This window comes from Bacidia gigantensis, assembly GCF_019456465.1.
Source record: "Bacidia gigantensis strain McMullin 20006 chromosome Unknown contig_246, whole genome shotgun sequence".
NCBI lineage: Eukaryota > Fungi > Ascomycota > Lecanoromycetes > Lecanorales > Ramalinaceae > Bacidia > Bacidia gigantensis.
The window spans coordinates 1,294,383-1,313,176 of record NW_025408602.1 but is presented as its reverse complement, the minus strand read 5'-3'; the positions used below and the strand labels follow the sequence as shown (position 1 = coordinate 1,313,176).

Here is an 18,794-nt window from a genome sequence, read left to right as displayed (position 1 = left end):
CTGGGTCACGTCAAGTCTTTGTGTGCTTGAAGGAACGCAATTGACACAATTTCATGTACTTGCAAAATCCGATTTCTGTGCATGTTCATGCAGGCTTGCTCCTTTCAGAAGCACTCAAAACACCGAGAAATAAATGACCAAGACCTCTAGAAACAAAACAGTATGTCCGCATTTCAAGATGCATGATGTGTAAATTCATATATGTACATGAACATCTTTTCACCATACCTCACGTGCAAATCAGGCCATGTATGACATGCATCCATGTACCGCTCCCACATATTCCTACATCACTCACTCTTCAACTCCAGGGTCATGCCAAAATGCACGGTCCGTTATGCATGGCAGGGTCATTGTCCTTCAGCCAATAAACAGCTCACTATTCGCATGGTCCTCCGCAGAGGTGCTTCAGAATGTGACCCCTCAAATTCCAAATCACTACCAACGCCTTCGCTCAAAGACGACATAAATTCCGAAGGAAGAGCTCATAGCATCCCATCACCTGCCCCATCTGAATCCGCCATATCCACCGCCACCTTTCCTAGGTGGCTCCTCCGCCTCTGGACTCACCGGACTCAAGATACTCATACCCGTGTCCTGCCGTCGTGGTGGCGAGAACGTCCCTCGCCGTGAGATGGGACTGAATGTGGTATCGCTGGCTCTCTCATTGCTACTGCTGTTGTTTCCGTTGCCGGAAGATGGTGGCGAGACCCTTGGTCTTCGCCGTCCGGCACTGTCATGTGCGTCCTCGCTCCCATTCGTAGAGTCGGTGTTTTGAGACGGCGGAGACACATCTGCTGTAGGGCTAGTTGGGACCGAGCTGCGTGGAGGCCCTGTGGGCTTAGTTGAGCTACTTGGCAAGGAAGGTAATGGTCGCTCTGGAGAGCGCTGCTCCCGAGGACCCTCATCGAGAGAGCCGTGTCTGTGGCTCGGAAGATATCGAGAGGCGTACTTGGAGCCTGACTTGTGGAAAGCGCGCTCGGGTGACGAAGGAGAAGATGGGCCAGAAGGTCCGGAAGACGTCTCATTCGAACCACGTCGATGATTGTCCGGTCGTTCGTTATCAGAGTCAACCAAGTGGCGACTTGAGCTGTAATCGGGTGACAGAGGGGAAGCTGGTCCGCTAGCCGTATGGCTCAAATGATGGGTAGGTGATGATTGGGGAGAGGGTCCAGAAGAAGAGGACGAGTCCAACTCGGCACGACGTTTTTTGCGACTGAACGGACCGAAGATGGAAGACTTCGATGGGGACGGTTTGCTGCTTGATGAGCGGCCTGATCTGTCTTTAGCGCCGACTCGTGGTGAAAACTGCTCCTCTGTGCCTGTTGGGAGTTCAATCGGTGGTACTGAAGATGGGTCGTACATCTCGTGCACGCCTCGTCCTCCATAGAAGCCAATTGCACCAACTAGCTCTGCTCTCTGAGCCTCAGTGTCCATCTCCGAGATTCCATTAGCAGCAAATCCTGGGTACTGCCCCTTTTCATCCACCCACGGAGGCGTACGTCCGCCGTATGGCTTTAGAGCGTTACCATCTGAGCCTTCCATTTCAAACCGCGCGTTCTCAATACCCGTGCCCATTTCGCCTTTGGCGAAACCTTGCCGTATCATACCTTCCTTCGGATTAACGCCGGTCTTTGCAGCTTCCTCGGCTGCACGTCGGCGGGCGTTTCGCCAGCGAAGATAGAGCCACGTCGTTAGTGTAATGATAACAAGGGTGCCAGCTACGACGGCAACGGCTACTCCAACCTTGATTCCGGTCGAAATACCAGTAGTAGAAGCACCAGGAGAAGAGATAGCCATAAGCTTTGCTTCAGCGCCTTGCGTGAAATTACATTGAGAAAGAGTGAAGTTTCGGCGTTCCCAATCAACTTTGAGATATCTGCAAGATCAATTAGCGAAAAGATTTACACTATTTGAGGCGCTTGAGCACTCACGATTCTTGTAGTAACGTCCTTCCGAGAGTGTATTGCGAATCATTGGCAGCCCTACGAAGAGGAAAGTACTGTGAAGTTTGATTGATGCCCGGAAATGGAGGCTTTATCTGAAGATCAAAAGCCATATATGGAAGAGCTATATCGATTGTATCGCCGCCCGATGTCTGATTCGAGAGCGTAAAGGTAATGCTCGAAATCTTTTCCTGCAAGGACTGATGTAAGTCGTCGTCAACCAGATAGAGATTAGTTGCAGGATCGTATTTGAGTCCAAATGCAGCCTCGAATGCTTTACATGCGTCTGTTGGGAGCCACATCATAGATTCCGTTGGGTCAACATTTGCCATGATAGGGGCCGGTAGTAAATTATCTGTCTGGCCACCCAATTCTTTGCCTATGATCTTCTGTATGCTGACTTGCAAATAACGTGTTGGATCGGCGCCTACAAATGAGCTACTCCATGAGTTCGGTACGAAAAGGGATTGATCGTAGCCGCCAAGGGTGAGACTTCCATAAACCTTCTTCAGTCGATACTGGTTTCCAGCTGTGTACCCAAAACTCAGGCTTGGGATTTTGCCCTGCCGCTTCAGTGAACTCAGATAGCTGGGAAAACCTTGACCGCCATCGGTATCATTGATGGATATAGCGTTGACACCAAACATGCCCAGCTGTAGCGAGGCATCGGTGTAACTCAAGATAGGCTGGTCTATCAAGACTGGCCCTCCACTGCCTTGCAAGCCCAGGCCCAATGTGTCATTCCCAAACTCTGCCTGTAGTGACGGTTCTAGATTTTTATTCACACCTAGCGCGGAAGTGCCATGGTGACTGTAGGAAGTTGACCGATGAGGGTCAAACGTCCGTCCCCTGTCTTCCTGGCAGGACCCCTGATCTTCTACACAGCCGGCATCGCTGACCACCCAAGCTCCTGAGCCAGCAGGGGAGACAAAAACCCGGACATTCTGAATGGGAGTGCCGATTTGAATAGTGAATGAGGACCATGGACCATCGTCGCCGTCCCTACCATTGTCAATCAGGGTGCACTGTACGATTGTCAATTGAGAAGGCTGTACCAATTTTGAGAGGGCGCAACAGCGATGGGTGAGGGGGATGCTGAGCGCTGGAGGAGTCTCGAGGCTGAGCCCAAGCCTAGTGAAACACACGAGAAGTAGCCAAGGAGAAGTAGGATGCGCATTGTTGATACGAGATTCGAAGACTCAGTAATGAATGCATAGACGATCGGCGTCACGACGTCTGCAGTTTCTTATATGAAGAGACGTTCCACAGCCATTCCACAATAAGGAGAATGAACATTCTGAAAATCGCGCGGAGGCAAGAACAAGTGGTTGGCGAATGGAGGCGCTGCGACGAAGGTGGTCGCAAATAAGTGTCAGACAGACATGGTGGCCCTGCTCTTTCGTGCCGCAAACTCGGCCCTCCTCATTCGCCCGCTGACGGTTCCTTGCTGATGGACCCGGCTCCTGAGCTGAATATAGCTTCCACCGTCCGCTTTAGGGCCTTCCATCGACGTTGACTGGCGTTCACGAGAACTCGCTGTCATCGTTGTTGCCCAGCCTGTGGTCGGAGGCAGAAAATGATGACGGGCCTCTCTGTGGAGCAATTGAATAGATGGAATGACAATGGATATCTCATCATTCCCAATGCTCTTTCGCCATCTACCATTGACTCCCTTCTCAACGAAACTCGCCAAATGCTCTCTTCGTTTCCCATCCAAGATCATCCCATGACAAAGTTCTCTACCGGCGAGTCATCGTCGCACATCGGCGACGACTACTTTCTCCAGTCAGGCGACAAAGTTCGCTACTTTTTCGAAGAGGATGCCTTCTCGAAGTCAGGAGAGCTTGCAAAGCCAAAAGAAAGAGCCATTAACAAGATCGGTCATTACATCCATGAGTTGAATCCGTATTTTCGCGAGGCTACTTTTTCACAGCTACATAGGGACATCGCGCAAGCATTTGGCTTTATTGACCCGAGAGTCCTCCAAAGTATGGTCATATGCAAACAGCCCGAGATAGGTGGTGCCGTGCCACCTCATCAAGATAGTACATTCCTGTATACTGATCCTCCGAGCGCTGTGGGTTTCTGGATTGCTTTAGAAGATGCAACAGCTGAAAACGGGTGTCTCAGCTTTGCCAACGGCTCGCACAGACGGACACCAGTCGAAAGTCGATTCGTACGCAAGCCTGAAGGCGGTACAAGCTTTGAATCAGTAGCAGGCTCTTCATGGCCGCAAAATCTGCAAATTGAAAAGCCAAAGGAAGAGGAGAGCTACGAACTGGGAGAAGTTCAAGCAGGCACACTCGTCCTGATCCACGGCAATCTTCTGCACAAAAGTGAGAGGAATTTGAGCCAGAAGCGCAGGCTGATTTACACCTTTCACGTTATTGAAGGAGACAATCAGCATCAGTATGACCAAAGAAATTGGCTGCAGCCTCCGAAGTCTGGTTTCTCGAGGCTCTACAATTGATGAAAAGGGCGTCTACGTGCTTGAACACAAACGTAGAATGCTTCTCAGACGGCTTGTAATTCAGCAAGAAGGCATACTTGAGCTGCGAGACGCTTGACATTAGTCGAGCGGCTGATATGGGCAAGCCGTGCTGAAGGCGTATATTTCTTGGACCAGAGGTTGATGGTTCAAGAATGTGCAATCGGCCACATGAGAATCAAAGACGAGAGATTTAGGCTGCACTGAGAGACTCGTCACAGAGAGGCTGATTTTCTCTATCGTCATTCGTTATGCGGGCTTGATTTGCAGGATGGTTCACCTACAGGGCCCTTTGCACTGTTCCTTGTTCGCGTTTAGCATTGGTCGTGCTCTGACCACGCGATCAATGCCATCTAGGCTACGACAAATTGCAAAGGTGAGATCATTGCCAGCTGCAAGCTCTCTATTGCTTCTGCTTGGCTGGACATTGTCTCCGCGACTACTGTCAGGGTAGCTTCATGTTCTACCTTTGCCGCTGTGCAATACACGTGGAGCATTGCACAAAGTCGGAAACGTCTGAGCGCATCACCCTAATCTAGTCACTATGTTCGCAGACACGCGAAGTACTGTAGGAACACAAGCAAAGGAACGTGGTTGGGTTGTCCTAGTGTTGTCAGGTTAAAGGCTGGGCAAACGACGTCTTCTCATCCCAAGCGGTAGACATACCAGTACAGCAAAACAATTCAATCCTCCTATCTTAAAGCCCCACGCGCGCTCTAAACTGTTTCTCATTTGCACTTGCTTGCAGCTGGTTATTGCTTGGTCTATTCTTTGCAAAGCAGAGCATTCGCATTGCATCGAATTGTCTGCGATCTTTCGAAAAATTCACCTGTAAGATTTCAATTTCGGAACTTTTCGTTCGTTTGCACTGTACACACTGCTATGTTTTCATATTGAACAATGCTAAAATGAGCCGCATTTTGAAGCAAGAAAACCAAAGGGGGCAATACGTGCTAAAGAAACTCTATAAATTCAACATTGAACCATATCACCAGCTTCAATGGGTCTATCCCCCTGCAAAATCGAAGTGAACGGTTTATGGCAAGACTCGCCGCTTTCTGCCCCCGCTCGCGGTGACAACAAGTCCCCGGACACCTTAAATATAGGGCATAGAAGAAAACATATATAAATCTACAAATAGCTTTTCAATTACAAAATGCTTGGTGACAAATATCTTTGTTTTTTTGTTCTTAGAAATTTTGTCACTTAGCTTTTTGTATAGAAATTAATCAATAAAAAGTTATAGTCTGCAAAAGCTTTTACGATTTTTAAGGTGTCCGGGGAGTTGTTGTCACCGCGAGCCCCGCTGGCCATAGGCAGAAATCATAGACAACATTACAGGCAGAGCTATACAAACTATTAGCTTTGAGCTTTCGTGACGTGAATCCGAAATGCAAAAATTGATGGATTTTGCAAGCAGAGAGATTCGAACTCTCGCTAGCCCTCATTAGTATGTCACACGTCCAAGTGGAGATAAATAATTACCATCTTTCGATAGTAGAGCTTAAATCTACCGCCTTAGACCCCTCGGCCATACTTGCTTCGGCAGCACAATTTTCTATCAAGTATTATATACAATAAATTGCTCAATCACGAGCTATTGGTGCTTTAAGGGCAGAGCGGTGCGACCTTTCCATTGGTGGCATAAAATAGCAGCTGGAGCCGATCCAGATCGTTTCTTGGCATTTAATGGCTTTATTTACACATGATTCTGTAAGCACCGGCTTCATCATGGAAGCTCGAGGTCTACAGTAGAACTGTCGCTCTTTATGATGTCATATGAAATGCAAGTCCCGCCCCCTTTCGCCTCGGAAGACCACTCAACTCCATTCCTGTGGAAGCTTGTGTAGGACCGTGCTGAAGGCTGTAGAATATGAAAATGGAAATGACTTCAGCGCAGCTCGATGAAAAATTGCAGGTCAGATGAGTTCGTAATTTCTGAGATTCCAGCATGTTGTTTCCCTCACAATTCTACTTATTACCCTATTACGTGATTATCATTTGAAAAACCTTCCGCCTTCGCTTAAAGCAGAAAATGGAAGTCCTTTGACCTGGATCGCCGTCTTCGGAGGTGCGCCCTCCAGTAACTCGTCAATCTTCGCTGCACGTCATTGAATATTCAATCTAGACATTCTCTGATCTCATGCCATATTCGTCGTTTCCACCGTTTTCAACTGCTTGGCTGGTCACACTGAGCCCGCCGCTCATGTTCAATAGGGCGGCACAGCATGGAGCAGATTTTGCAAACCAGCCGCTGTGAGGATCATGTGTCGAAAGAGATCAGAATAACTGGGATCTGATCATCATATGCGAATCTTTTCACAATTCCTCTTCCTCGTAACTGGGTATCAACTCATATCCACCCTCAGCGGGCAGCAGGAGCATAGAGGCACTTAGTCCGCCAGCCAGCAACAAGGCTACAGCAAAGCTAGCAGTGCACAAGATCCACGAGACATCGAGCTTCCAGCCAGGGAAGAAGCGGTCGTCATGGTCATACAGGTATGTCTGTCACGAGGTTAGCAACGCTGGAATGCATTGACTTTGGCAGACGCACTATTATACTCATAGCCGCGCCCAGCAACAGCCCAACCATGACATGAAGTGATGCCAGCACCCTCCATCCAGACTCTCTTTTCTGCTTCCCACCAGCCATGATCACGATGTAGGCTATTATTGTCATACCCTCCAGGACGACAGCGAACGACATGAGGAAGCCGACGCTGCGCCACATGCTGCAGAAGTATCGATCATTATGACAGTCGGCGCGCTGAGGGAAAGAGACGCAATTTTGCGTGAGAGAGTTGCAGCGTTTGTGAAGGCCGTAGGTGTAGTGGATTTGTTCGCCGGAGGGCTATGTGAAGGGCGCGTCAGCTTCAGGTCTGAGGCCACGAGGAGGGGTGATCCAACTGGGGAGGACGGCAATACCAGCTCGCTATCCCAAGATATCCACCGTGGTATTATTATGCTTGTAAGTGTGAGACCAGATGCTGAGACCAGAAGGTTAGCCGCCGTTGTTGGCCTTTGTTGTGAGGATAATTTGGCTCAAGTCCTACCAATTAAGAAGGCGAAGAGGCCGCCTGCATAAACCATATGATGAGTTAACTCCATGATGAAATATGTGTGTGTGTGTAGTGGTTATAGATGGCGATTGCCCCGTAGGCCGCCCGCAGGCTGCAAGATTGGGAGTAATGAATCGCCGTAAGCAGAGCGCCTTCGATACGTTTACAGGTGTTCATGTGCTTCCTGCAGCTCTTGAGAACGACGTTGATGATGACTTCACATGGAGCGGGGTATTCGTGATATGGAGCTGGATTGGTGAAGATAAAGCCCGGTCGAGTCTCGTTTTTTGTGCCGCTGCAAGTTCGCCCCCAGTGGCTAGGCGGACGGCTCCTCTTTGTTTGGACGGAGCGGTGAGAGTCTCGGATGGGTCAGTGCACCACGGGAAAGGGTCGTGCTAATCCACGGTCTTGGAGGGCTGCGAATTGGTGGCTATGGTATCATTGAGGTAACAACGGAAAGTTGACGTATTTGGAGGCGGAAGCTTTCTGATTGGTGGGGGTCATTTAAGGAGCTCGCCGCAGGGACGACATGGGCTGTCAGATGATAGTAGAATAATAATAGGATGATAATTGATGCTTTTGCGGGAGACTATGACAACCTTGCCTGATAAGAACCTCCTCTAAGACACATGCTTATCTTGACTGCTAGTCACAAGACCTTTGCAGGAATCTATTCTACCGCTTATTGTATCTATCATGCCCGCTCTACGAGGATCCGCGTACGCCTCTATCATCGCCAGTATCAAAGACAGACCGCCCATCCTGAGCCTTCAGTCAGCTGGATCTAGCTGTGACTGGGCGGTAAGCTTGCGGATATTCCGTTCAGACTTCTCATGTTCATCCTGGACAGCCTACACAACAATATGCTTTTGACCTTCTCATCCAGCCTAGACAGTCGTTCAGTCGACCGCCGCCATATAAGAAACTTCAACAGTCGCCGACTTCAGTTTAAATGGACTACTTGCACCCCAACTGAGCTTCGTTTCGACTTGCTCGACTGCTATTCCCGAGACTTTATCTTCTATGCCCGGAGATAACTTTCGGACATAACATCTTCGTAGGACTTTTTGAAGCTATACAAAACCTTATCTGACGTACATATTTACTGACAATCCAATTCAGGCTTCACACTTGGTTTTCTCTAAGAGTGACTGACACTATCCTGAGCGCATCGCACCCCTCAAGCCTGTGCAATGTCCAGCCCTCTAGCACAGATTGCTTAAACGAGCCCGAAGTCCTAGCTTGTCAAGGCTACTAATGACATCCTTGATAGGCATATGACTATATCGCTCCTGCAATATCTCAAACTTGATGAGGTATCCTTCGCACAATTCCCCGAGTTCGTCCTTCGTAACCTCCATTCCAATGGGAAGGTATGGATCCTTCAGATCACCAAGAAGCTCGCGGAATGCCCTGCGGACCAGCAATAGCAAACCGGTGAAATGTGCATGCTTGACTTTGACGTCAGCTTGGTCTTGTCCATCTTTATCTCGAAGGTTGATGCCTTGGAATGTCCCGCTCTCCAATTCCTCTCTTAATTTCCGAATGAGCACTGCATGCAACTCCAGCTGCCTGTCCGTATTTAAAACATCTGGCACAAACGCCAAAGGTCGTTCAATAGTAGTCGCTGAGGATCTGCCTGAGTGACGATAATTTGACAGTATGCGACTGCTTGCTCCAGACCAACGAAAGAATGAAGTTGTGGATTCAGGTGTTGCGGACCTGATTGCGCCTGATTCTGATATTGCCTGTTCGGCTATCTGGTCAATCGTCCTTTCCTGAATGCTGAGACGAACGTCCTGGAGTGTCTCACCTGTGATTACCTGCTCTTCCTCCTCAACTTTCTCGTCAGCCCTTGCCTTCCGAAGATCCGAGTTTCGGCGCCTACGCCCCATCGGCCTGCGTTTTGGTGGCCTCTTGGATCTCAACAGGGGATGTACAAGCTCCGAAGAAGTATTCGTACGTCTTTCATACTCGCATCGATGACCTGGCTTATCCAAAACTCCACCGGCATCTGGCAGACTTTTAAGCTCTTTCCTTGCCATCTCTTTGAGTTTTTTTTGGAGTTGATTCTGGCGAATTTCATCATGTTTATCTGGATCAATGACTCGACAGTATGTCCTGACCGGTTCAGAGACTAGCATTGGTGGTGGCGTTGGATGTGCAGAGTGTATCGGTGAGTAAATATGCATTCGCGTATAATTCCGTACAAGGTCTTCGTCATCAATGTTTGAACAGCCTTGCTGCACCCGCACATAAGCTTCCACCACTATTGGGGGAGGAACAGTGTAATTAAAACGATGACTGACTGGCTCCGAGTATGGCGGGCAAAGTGCTGTGTATAGTTCATCATCACTGTTTTCAGCTTTTTTACCGCCAGCATAATATCTGCCAATGTTGTGTGGAATTGTGATAACGCAACTGGGATCATCGCAAGGGATGTCGCTATCAGGAGATATTTTATGGCGTTTTGTGTCTGAGCAGATATTTTGTGAGAGTGGTTCTTGCGGCTCTAACTTGTCGTAGATGGCCTTTGTGTTACTGTTCGTCGACTTGGAGGTGGCGCGTGCTCGACGCTGAGATCGAGCCGCATTCAACTTCTGTGTTAAGAAGCCCCCTGATCCTGAGCCTTTCATCGAGCATGTTCGTTCTAGCTTCTTGCCGACGTGCTCAAGATCTGTCTGAGAAACCATGGCTTTCTTTCGATTAATCCGAGATACAGGCTTGTCAGTTGAGTTGAAAGTATTCTAGTACCTCACAGAAATTCTACAGATGGTGCGATCAGAGAATATTATCCAAAAAATGCGAGCACAATACTCTTTGTTGGACACCAAATGCCACTCTTTAATATACTTTGATTTGGAACAAAGCTGAATAGCCTTGCAATTCCCTGTGGACATTAGTGCTGGCTTTGTTCCTCAACGCTCTTTCTGTCACTTCATTGTTCGATGCATGCTAGCTACCCAATGCCATATATTAGGACGTGCATTATGTACATTGCCGGCCTAACATTGTTTCTGGCAAATACTGGCAAACTCATCCCAAATCTACAGCAATTCTGGTCTGGAAAAGCATCGTCTTCAGGTACCGTTGTAGACTTCAAGAAGCTCCTACATTGCAAATTTCCGATCATGGGGATTTTCTTCAGCAGCCGTCAGAGTACCTCCAAAACGTTCCAACGTCTCCAAAATGATCCTCTCAGGGACAACACCATTCGCTACAATGGAGCCAGTACGATCCCAATGGGGTCGGAAGATCACACTCACTTCTTCAAGCAATGCCCATCTTGTTCGAGCTGGGAGCGCGAGAACCAGGTCAAGTGCTCACATCACTGCAAAGGGCGACTGAATACTGACAATGAGATGATTGAAAAAGCTTTGTTCGAGAACGTCCGGAAACGCAGTGTGAAGCAGAAGAAGGAGGGCATTAATGAGAAGGCCATAAACATCGAAACTACTATTGAGGTATTGTCAGAGATTGCACCATTTTTAGCTGCAGATGAAGGCAAACTTAGACAAGTGCTATAGAGTGATGTAAGAATAGTTGCCAGTCGAATGATGAATAGTGACGGGAGAACGTCGCTTCTTTGCTCGACAACATGGAATTTATGCCCAAAATGTTCTCTGGCTGCTTGAATGATACTTAGTGTTTAGTATATCGTCAACTTGTCCCCATCATTGCTCATTTTCCAAATGACTTCATCCCAAACACCTTGCTCCATTTTTAAACATCATCGTTCATAAAAACAATCCAAGACAAGACAATCCACCTTCCAATCCGCGAAGACCCCAATAAGCTTCCAGCCAATTACCTCACAATGACCAACTCCTCATCGGCTTGATCTCCCACTCTCTTACCACTCCCAAGCTTTCCCCACAATTGCCTGCCCTCGTAGTTTCTAGAATTCCCCGAACACCTCTAATTCTGGGCACCAAAGGCTATGCGAATAGTTTTACAAACAGCAATCTAAACAGAAAATGTTTGGTGACAAAAATCTTCAGACATTTATTCTGAACAGCTTTGCTGCCAAATGATTCCTAAACAAACTTGTCAATCCAATTTTATATTGCACTAAAGATTTTCGAGTTTCTAAGGAGATCTGGAAACCGCGAGGTGCCCTACTTTCAAGTCCTTTCCACGCCAACGACTGCCATCCCCTCTCTGCCTTCTACTCTTGCCACCTATCCCTAGTGGCGGTAAGGCTTTCCTTGTTGCTCTCGCTTATTTGCGCAGTGGAAACGTTTGATGGCGAGGCTTTATCGCGCCAAGATTGACTAGTCGCTGTAGCTGATTCTGATGGGAATGCCGGGTTAGAGTGTAGCGAGAGGCGGTTAAGTCTGCAAAGCCAGGTGTAGTGGCTGCCGCTGTCAATGGCAGTTTATTGTCAGAGGTTTTTTAACTCTCCTTTTCGCCGCGAGAATTGTATACATCTTCTTTAGAACTAGCGGTAAGACAAGAAGCCGCTTTGAAAAAGTCTGCTTATGTTTCCTAGCTTGTGTTAGCTTCTGCGGGAGTATTTATACCTTCTCTAGAGGCAGTAGTAGGAAGAGAAGCCGTATTTAATAAATCGTTGTATGTTTGCTGACTTCTCTGGGCCTCGGCTGGGGCATTTATGCCTTGTTTAGTCTTTGGTGCCAGTTGCAGCGGGTCTCCAGTCTTCGCTGACTTGTGAGACCTTGGTGCAGGCAGCCTGTGCCTTCAGTACTGCTGCACGTTTCGGGTCTACCTTCTCAAGATCTGCGAATTCCGGGAAACGGTCTTTGAGCTTTGAAGCGTAATTCGTGATTGGTAATGGGGGTGAGGAGCCAACGGCAGGATTGTCAAGGGAAGAATCAAGGCCGGGACAGTAGCTTGATTCTGATGAAAGGGTGTTTAACGACGTATTTGAGCCTAATCCAGAGCCCGTCTCTGACACCAGTCTCGGTCTCGGAGCATTCGGTACTTGCAGTGTTTCTGCAGGCGGCGCCCTCCGTTCGAAACTTGCATATCGCGTATGTGTCATTAGCCAGTGGTCATGCTCAAGCCGGCATACATGGATGTACGATGGGTCATTCATGAGTGCTGCAGCGGCATCCGTCGCCTCCTTGGTAGTCTTGGGAAATGGCATTGTGTATTTGGGTCTTCCTGCAAAAAGATATGGCGGTGTCGCTGGGGGCTGCGGGAGAGTATAGCAATCAGGCAGGGTTTAGAAGACGAGGTCTGGATGCTTTGTGAGCATGCAAGGTCACGAGCAGTCAACATCGTACGGATGGAATCATCTTCTTGATTGTGTAGAGAAAGAGAAGAAGGAGGAAAGAACAGTGCAAAAAACAAAGTTAATTAAGTGCACCGCTTTGAAAACTCACGATGTTAACTTTGTGTGGCTCCTTGCCTCGTGACTAGAAGCAAAATAGCCAAAAGCCTACAAGACCTTGTTTGACAACGGGAGTCCCACTTTTTCTTCCTTGTTGAAGAGGATGAATGAACTCATATATCACGGCATCCTTGAAAGTATCACATTGTTGACCGAAACTTTCACAAGAGCTACCCTCGAAGTCAAGGAGGAACCAGATGTTCGCTCCACAAGATAATTCATCACGATGGCTTCACAATCGTGAGATTACCTAAGGAATGTCATCCTCCTCTACTTACGGTCGCGAGCCCTACGCTCGACGTTCGCTTCAAGGATGCCCATGCATTGTAGCCACCAAGCCTTCAAAGGGGTGAAATTCGGTGGCGCCCCGTTACAGGAAGTTACACACCAATCCAAGGACGGAGAGAAGCGCATAATAGCATTGGAGATTTGAAAACATATTTCTGAAAGGCAGTTGTCCGAAAGAGGAAATTGATAAGGTTCAAGATTCTCAGCAAGCGGGGGAAGGAATCAATAGGATGCATGTTGTACCTGCACCTGCTAATGCGAATGAGACGATAGCCCTACTCAAGTTTTCAAAAAAAACCCTCTAAAAGACTAAGCCTGCTGCAGCTCGAGGTCTGGGTTCGAAGTGTCAGTAGTGCCATAAATCTATGGAATGACTAGTGAGACCGCTTCAAGACTTACCAGGATTTCTCGTAATGGCACCATGCTCAGCGGGGAGCAACGCGCCTTTGGGTGGTTTGTTGTTGCTTTTGAAATCATCACAGATGTCTGCCATGGTGACCCATTGGACACCTGCTTTGCTGCTGATGTACTCGATCAGACTGTCAGATATGTCAGCCGCGTTCAGACGAATCGACAGCTGATACCAGCTAATAGGAGTTCTCCAAAGTAGAACGCCGTGAATATGATACCACATCATGACCGCTATACGCTGAAAAAAGGCCATGACCCGGAACCTCATGAGCTCGTTGGGAACTAGTAGTTCGACGTAAAAGGTCTGGAAGACAGGGAAACGCGAGATCTGGAGCGCGCTGCATAGTGCAACTTGCGAGCTACATTACAGCAGGCGCCCAGAGCCTTACCGAAAGCTACTGATCATAGTCTTCTTGATCCATTCAGGGAGAAGCACCAACTCCCGACGAAAGTATGGAACTGAGTGTCAGGGCCTTTTTTCAGCGTATCGTAGTCACGGTGCGGTATCATAGTGACATCATAGAGCCATCTCTGCCCTAAGAACCCCTGTTGATTGGTACGATTTAAGAAGATTGCTCAAAGGTAGACCAACCGTTCCAGCATCAAAATCACATGAGGGTGCCCACTGACGTCCGGATGAATGGTCACAGGAAAGCAAAACTCATCATACTCTCTGTAGAAGTAGTCAAAGTGATCTCTCCATAGATCTTCGACATCTAGTAGGAAAACAATGATGATAGATCAGTCGCAAGAAGGAAGACAATCTTCATCAAATGGGGGCATAGTCCACCATTTCTTTAACCGACTCACCTCTAGGGTTTACCCAGCCGTGGGAATTAGGCGCCTTTTTGATGAACATCATGGGCGGCAAGTCATCAAGGTACCAATTGGACGGAATTTCGACCAGACCAGTCATTGGACCTGCGACTAGAGGCTTCATCCAATGTGAGGGCTCTTTCTTGTAGTCGATCGGTGTCCACGTGTCGCCCGTTCGTAGATAGTAGGGGAGACAATCATGATGCGAGAAGCTATGGTCTTCAAGAATTATCGGCTGTTTTGGCTGTGCATGACGATCCCCATACCATATTCAACACCATATTTCAGCATGAGCTCGGCGCCCTCTTTGCTGGTCTCCCACCAGGGCGCTACACTTCCCCTTGGTGGCTTCCCGCAGAAGTCGGTCAACTGTCTATAAGTTTTGTCGAGGATGGCATGCTGTTGTTCCAGCGTCATAGCGACTGGGTTCTCATGCGAATAGCCATGCAGACCTCTGCCAATGCATGAGTTTCTTGCCAGATGAGATGCCTCTCTTGGCAGGCGGACATACATCTCATGTCCAGCATCCCGAACCATAGCACACTCTTCAGGAAAGGTCTCGAGTGAATGCCCAGGAATGAAAAACGTGGTCCTCATATTGTACTTTTCAAACAGCTTCAACAATCTTCTGACTCCGACAGTCCCAGCGAAAATGCCTTTCGCAAGTCAATTTGCATCTTGTAAGAGGCGTATTGAAGGCCCGCACACCTCGCGAGATATCGCTGGTTGAGTCTTGCCCTCCATAGGAACCGAGCCAGCCAGCAACGGCATCGATGTCGACAGATATGCAGCAGAGAGCCTCTGGTCACATCAGCTCTTGGTTGCGCAAAGGTGATGGATACACTGACTTTTCTCAGCCATAGTCGCTTGTCTGAGCGGTCAGGCAAGCAGGATCTGCCAATTGAGCTATCATATCCAACTGACGTAGTTCGTCTTATCAGACAGCTTGGCGGGGTCTGGCGGGGTGCCTTGGTACCTTAGTCTACCGTTGGATTGAACGCCGGGAATATCACTGCCAAGCCCAGCATCCAACTGACCGAAAAGGGGCAGAGAGGATCCAACTGGTGCCAATTTTAGTGCGTATCGGTTGGAACACGTACCAGTAATGGAGCACATCGAGAACGACAATTTAGTCAGTATTTACTTGATTGGTATAGCTACGCATAAAAGCTAGGTCCTACAAATCAAACCATTCTCCGTGCCGTCTCCTGATGCTCTATCATAGTCACAGATTTAATCTACACAGTTTTCTCATCCCTTGAGCTATCACCGTTACTGCCTTGGTGAACGTCATCACTTCCTCTATATTGTGCCGTGCCATGTCCTGCAGAGATGGGGTCATAGTTCGGAGTTCCTGGAACCTCACCGGCCAACTCTTCGAGCGTCTTTCTCTTCGTTTCAGGGATCAAGAAAGTCGTAAAGATACCACACAACATGAACAAAGCGAAGATCTGCATGATATGGTTGAGCCATGGAGACTCTGTGGATCCGGGCGGTGCGCCTTTCTGACGAAGAGGACCGAAGACACATTGCGCGATGATAGCACCAACTTTGCCAGAAGCTGCCGAGATACCGTGAGAGCTGGAGCGATACCGCGTTGGGAAACACTCTCCGGGAACAATGAAGGTCGTGGCGTTGGGTCCTACATAGCTCTGTTAGCTGACGCAATCAAGGGACTCAGGTAAGGTGACGTACCGAAATTGAAGAACAATTGAGCAAGCACATAGAGGAAGATGAGTGCTCCTTCGACCTTGAGAAGTTTCTCATACGCGAAACCAATGATGATGAAGAGGATCGTCAACATCGTGAATCCCATGAATTGGATAGTCTTGCGACCGATAGTGTCGACAGTGGCGACAGTAAGCCAGTAGCCGGGAATGGATCCGGCGCAAACCAAGATCAAATTGCCGACAGCTGTATTGTAGAAGACCTTGTACATGTTCTTGCCTTTGGCGTAGCCGATAGCCGCCAAGATGGTAGAATTGTTCAAACCCAGACCGTAACTGCACTACATTAGATTCACCAATCCCAAAGTACTTAATATTTGCACGAAGGCGAAGATACTCACAAGGCAATATCGAGGAAAAACCATGAACCTGCAGTACCAAGCAATACTTTGCCGTGCTTCCACTGCTTGTAGTGGCGCCATACATCTGCCCAGGAAGCCTTGGGAGCTTCATAGCGTTCCTGGGAGTCTTTGACCACAGCAGCCTGTCGGAGTTCATCAGGTTTACCTTCGCCCTTGTGCTCAAAGTACGCTTTAACATCCTCGCTTCCTTTCTCAACATCCCGAGAGACGTCGAAGGTGTAGCGGGGTGTCTCGGGAATGGTCAGGCGGTAGTACAGCGCGATGCAGCCGGGGACAGCGCCAAATCCGATGATGATCCGCCACATCTTGTCCACAGCTAGCCTACAGACACCGTCGCACTTGGAGGCCGATGAAGCGGTTTCAAGAGATTCCTTGAATCCGGATGTCACGATGAGGGCAATCATCGCAGCCGCGAACTGGCCGAAACCCTGCATAGCAAAGACAGATCCCATCATGGCCCCTCTCCATTTTGTAGTGGCGAACCTATTCTTTTGTCAGAACCTCACGTATTGCGAAAGTACGGTTAGCTTACTCAGACGTGATAATGGAGGACAAAGGATAGTCTCCTCCAATACCGACACCCATTAGAACACGCCAGAAAATGATCAGACCAACCACAGATATGGCTGCAGAGTTGGACGAGAGCGATTGAGCCAAAGTGGCGAAGATGATGATGATGAGCTCGAGACCATACATCTTCTTACGTCCCACCAGATCGGCTAGGATACCAAAGCCGACTTGGCCAAGTACTGTCCCACCGGAGGTGGCAACCTTAATAGCGGTATCCGAGTTGTTGGGGATGGTACCAGGTTTGCTCTTTGCGCTTTGCCAGTAGACAACACCCAACATAGCGGTCACCAAATTGATGGCGAAGATATCGTATGCGTCAGTGAAGAAACCGATACCGGCGACCACACAAGCTCTGACATGGTACCAGCCGAAAGGTGCCTTGTCTATTTCTGCGAGGGCGAGCCTTCGACGTTCGTTAGGATCGGCAATGTGAGCAAAATCATTGTTGAAGTTGTGAAATGCAGCGTTCCCACCGGCGGTTTTACCGGTAGCCATAGCGCCAGGCTTTGATCAGTCAACCCAAGTGCTTGAGGACTGGACGCTACGAGGCGTCGACTAGAGATTTGGGGGGGTTTAGTGGCGACAGGAAATGCTTCGTCTTGCCAAGCACTTCGACCAAAGAGAGAGGGAAGAACGATCGAGAGGTGTGGTGGAGGGTTGATATGATATAGGAAACGGGTCAGAGATGAGGTGCGGGCGCACTACTCAAGACAGATCTGTAGCCAACTCCAGACAACTCTTTAGACAAGTCGAACCTTACTAGAAAGATGGGCTGCAGCGGAGGCTCGAGGCCAATCACGAATGATATTGGAGCACATGGCGCGCATGTCTAGCTTGGCATTAGAGCTGTTACATATTGAATGGGGGTAAACGAGGGCAAAAGTGGTGAAAAGAGCCTAGATCTCGGTTGTTGCAACTCCACGAACTCCACTACACTGGATCACTCTCTGCTTTTGCCCATTCAGGCTTTCGTGTCCTGCACATGCGAGCACCCAACCGGCCACGCCCGATCCGTCAGGCCGGCCTGCCATTTGCCTCGAGCGAGTATCGTCAGGCTTATTAGCGGCGTTCAGACCTCATTCGGCGGACCTGCCACATTCGAGACATCGACGAGGCACTTGGCCACTTGCCAAGGCGAAGATCCTCGATCCTCGATAGCTGTGACTACTGAGCAGCGGCCATTTGTTGGAGAGCTAAAAGGCAGGCATGGGGGTAAGTCGCTTGGCTTAAAGAGCTTGGACGAAATGCCAAAGGCTCAAGCATCTGAAGCTTTGCTCGTCCGTGATATTGCACCCTTGGCATTTTTGGATGGCTTTGGCAGCGCTCAGGAACTTCCTGCTCATCTTCCAGAAGCAATTCTTGCGAATTCGGGCGTGGCAAAGGTTCCTCCATCGAACCTCGGGCTGACAGCGGCGAACCCAGGGTCTGAGATAAGGGAGGGTAGGAATATCATAGACAAGCAGAGGACATGACGTTCCAATCAGAAACGCCAATTTGGCCACGTTCTGCCAAGAAATATCCGCTAAACGCTAGGGCGCACTAGTCCCTTTTGGTCATTGCTAGCTGATATCGCCGTCGCTGCAAATAATGCTAGCTGATGGATTCAGGTGAGCTGATAATGAAGCTGTCGACAAAACACCGCGCTTCCATGCTGGTCAGACAACAGAAGGTCAAGATATCTCCTCCACCAAACCTACGCTCACTTTGACCATCGGGAAACCTCTCAAGTCTCAACGCTTATTGTATCTCAAGAGTGACCGGTTATTTCCCTCAC

At 48.8% G+C, this 18,794-nt stretch overlaps 7 protein-coding genes and 1 non-coding gene across 8 annotated transcripts; 2 read left to right on the top strand and 6 right to left on the bottom strand.

The window, feature by feature from the left end:
* Positions 1-498: 498 nt before the first annotated feature.
* On the bottom strand, positions 499-3,489 carry KY384_006036 (uncharacterized protein; the record flags this gene model as incomplete). The annotated part of the gene is made up of 3 exons (XM_044814532.1): positions 499-1,879; positions 1,935-2,948; positions 3,329-3,489. 3 exons carry the CDS (start codon positions 3,487-3,489, stop codon positions 499-501), a joined length of 2,556 nt encoding a protein of 851 aa, XP_044668682.1.
* A 33-nt stretch (positions 3,490-3,522) lies between these two features.
* KY384_006035 (uncharacterized protein) lies at positions 3,523-4,416 on the top strand (the record flags this gene model as incomplete). Its single annotated transcript, XM_044814531.1, has 1 exon — positions 3,523-4,416. The coding sequence occupies one exon, from the start codon at positions 3,523-3,525 to the stop codon at positions 4,414-4,416; it is 894 nt and encodes a 297-aa protein (XP_044668681.1).
* A 1,429-nt stretch (positions 4,417-5,845) lies between these two features.
* On the bottom strand, positions 5,846-5,975 carry KY384_006034. Its single transcript has one exon. It is a non-coding gene; the product is annotated as a tRNA-Leu (tRNA).
* A 2,723-nt stretch (positions 5,976-8,698) lies between these two features.
* On the bottom strand, positions 8,699-10,186 carry KY384_006033 (uncharacterized protein; the record flags this gene model as incomplete). Its single annotated transcript, XM_044814530.1, has 1 exon — positions 8,699-10,186. The coding sequence occupies one exon, from the start codon at positions 10,184-10,186 to the stop codon at positions 8,699-8,701; it is 1,488 nt and encodes a 495-aa protein (XP_044668680.1).
* A 297-nt stretch (positions 10,187-10,483) lies between these two features.
* Positions 10,484-11,020, top strand: KY384_006032 (uncharacterized protein; the record flags this gene model as incomplete). The annotated part of the gene is made up of 1 exon (XM_044814529.1): positions 10,484-11,020. The coding sequence occupies one exon, from the start codon at positions 10,484-10,486 to the stop codon at positions 11,018-11,020; it is 537 nt and encodes a 178-aa protein (XP_044668679.1).
* A 1,094-nt stretch (positions 11,021-12,114) lies between these two features.
* On the bottom strand, positions 12,115-12,600 carry KY384_006031 (uncharacterized protein; the record flags this gene model as incomplete). Its single annotated transcript, XM_044814528.1, has 1 exon — positions 12,115-12,600. One exon carries the CDS (start codon positions 12,598-12,600, stop codon positions 12,115-12,117), a length of 486 nt encoding a protein of 161 aa, XP_044668678.1.
* Positions 12,601-13,443: 843 nt separating this feature from the next.
* Positions 13,444-15,222, bottom strand: KY384_006030 (uncharacterized protein; the record flags this gene model as incomplete). Its single annotated transcript, XM_044814527.1, has 8 exons — positions 13,444-13,466; positions 13,534-13,673; positions 14,138-14,261; positions 14,356-14,580; positions 14,628-14,815; positions 14,873-15,017; positions 15,070-15,162; positions 15,210-15,222. 8 exons carry the CDS (start codon positions 15,220-15,222, stop codon positions 13,444-13,446), a joined length of 951 nt encoding a protein of 316 aa, XP_044668677.1.
* Positions 15,223-15,599: 377 nt separating this feature from the next.
* PHO5 (acid phosphatase pho5) lies at positions 15,600-17,515 on the bottom strand (the record flags this gene model as incomplete). The annotated part of the gene is made up of 4 exons (XM_044814526.1): positions 15,600-16,003; positions 16,057-16,364; positions 16,430-16,933; positions 16,983-17,515. 4 exons carry the CDS (start codon positions 17,513-17,515, stop codon positions 15,600-15,602), a joined length of 1,749 nt encoding a protein of 582 aa, XP_044668676.1.
* Between the last annotated feature and the right edge of the window lie 1,279 nt (positions 17,516-18,794).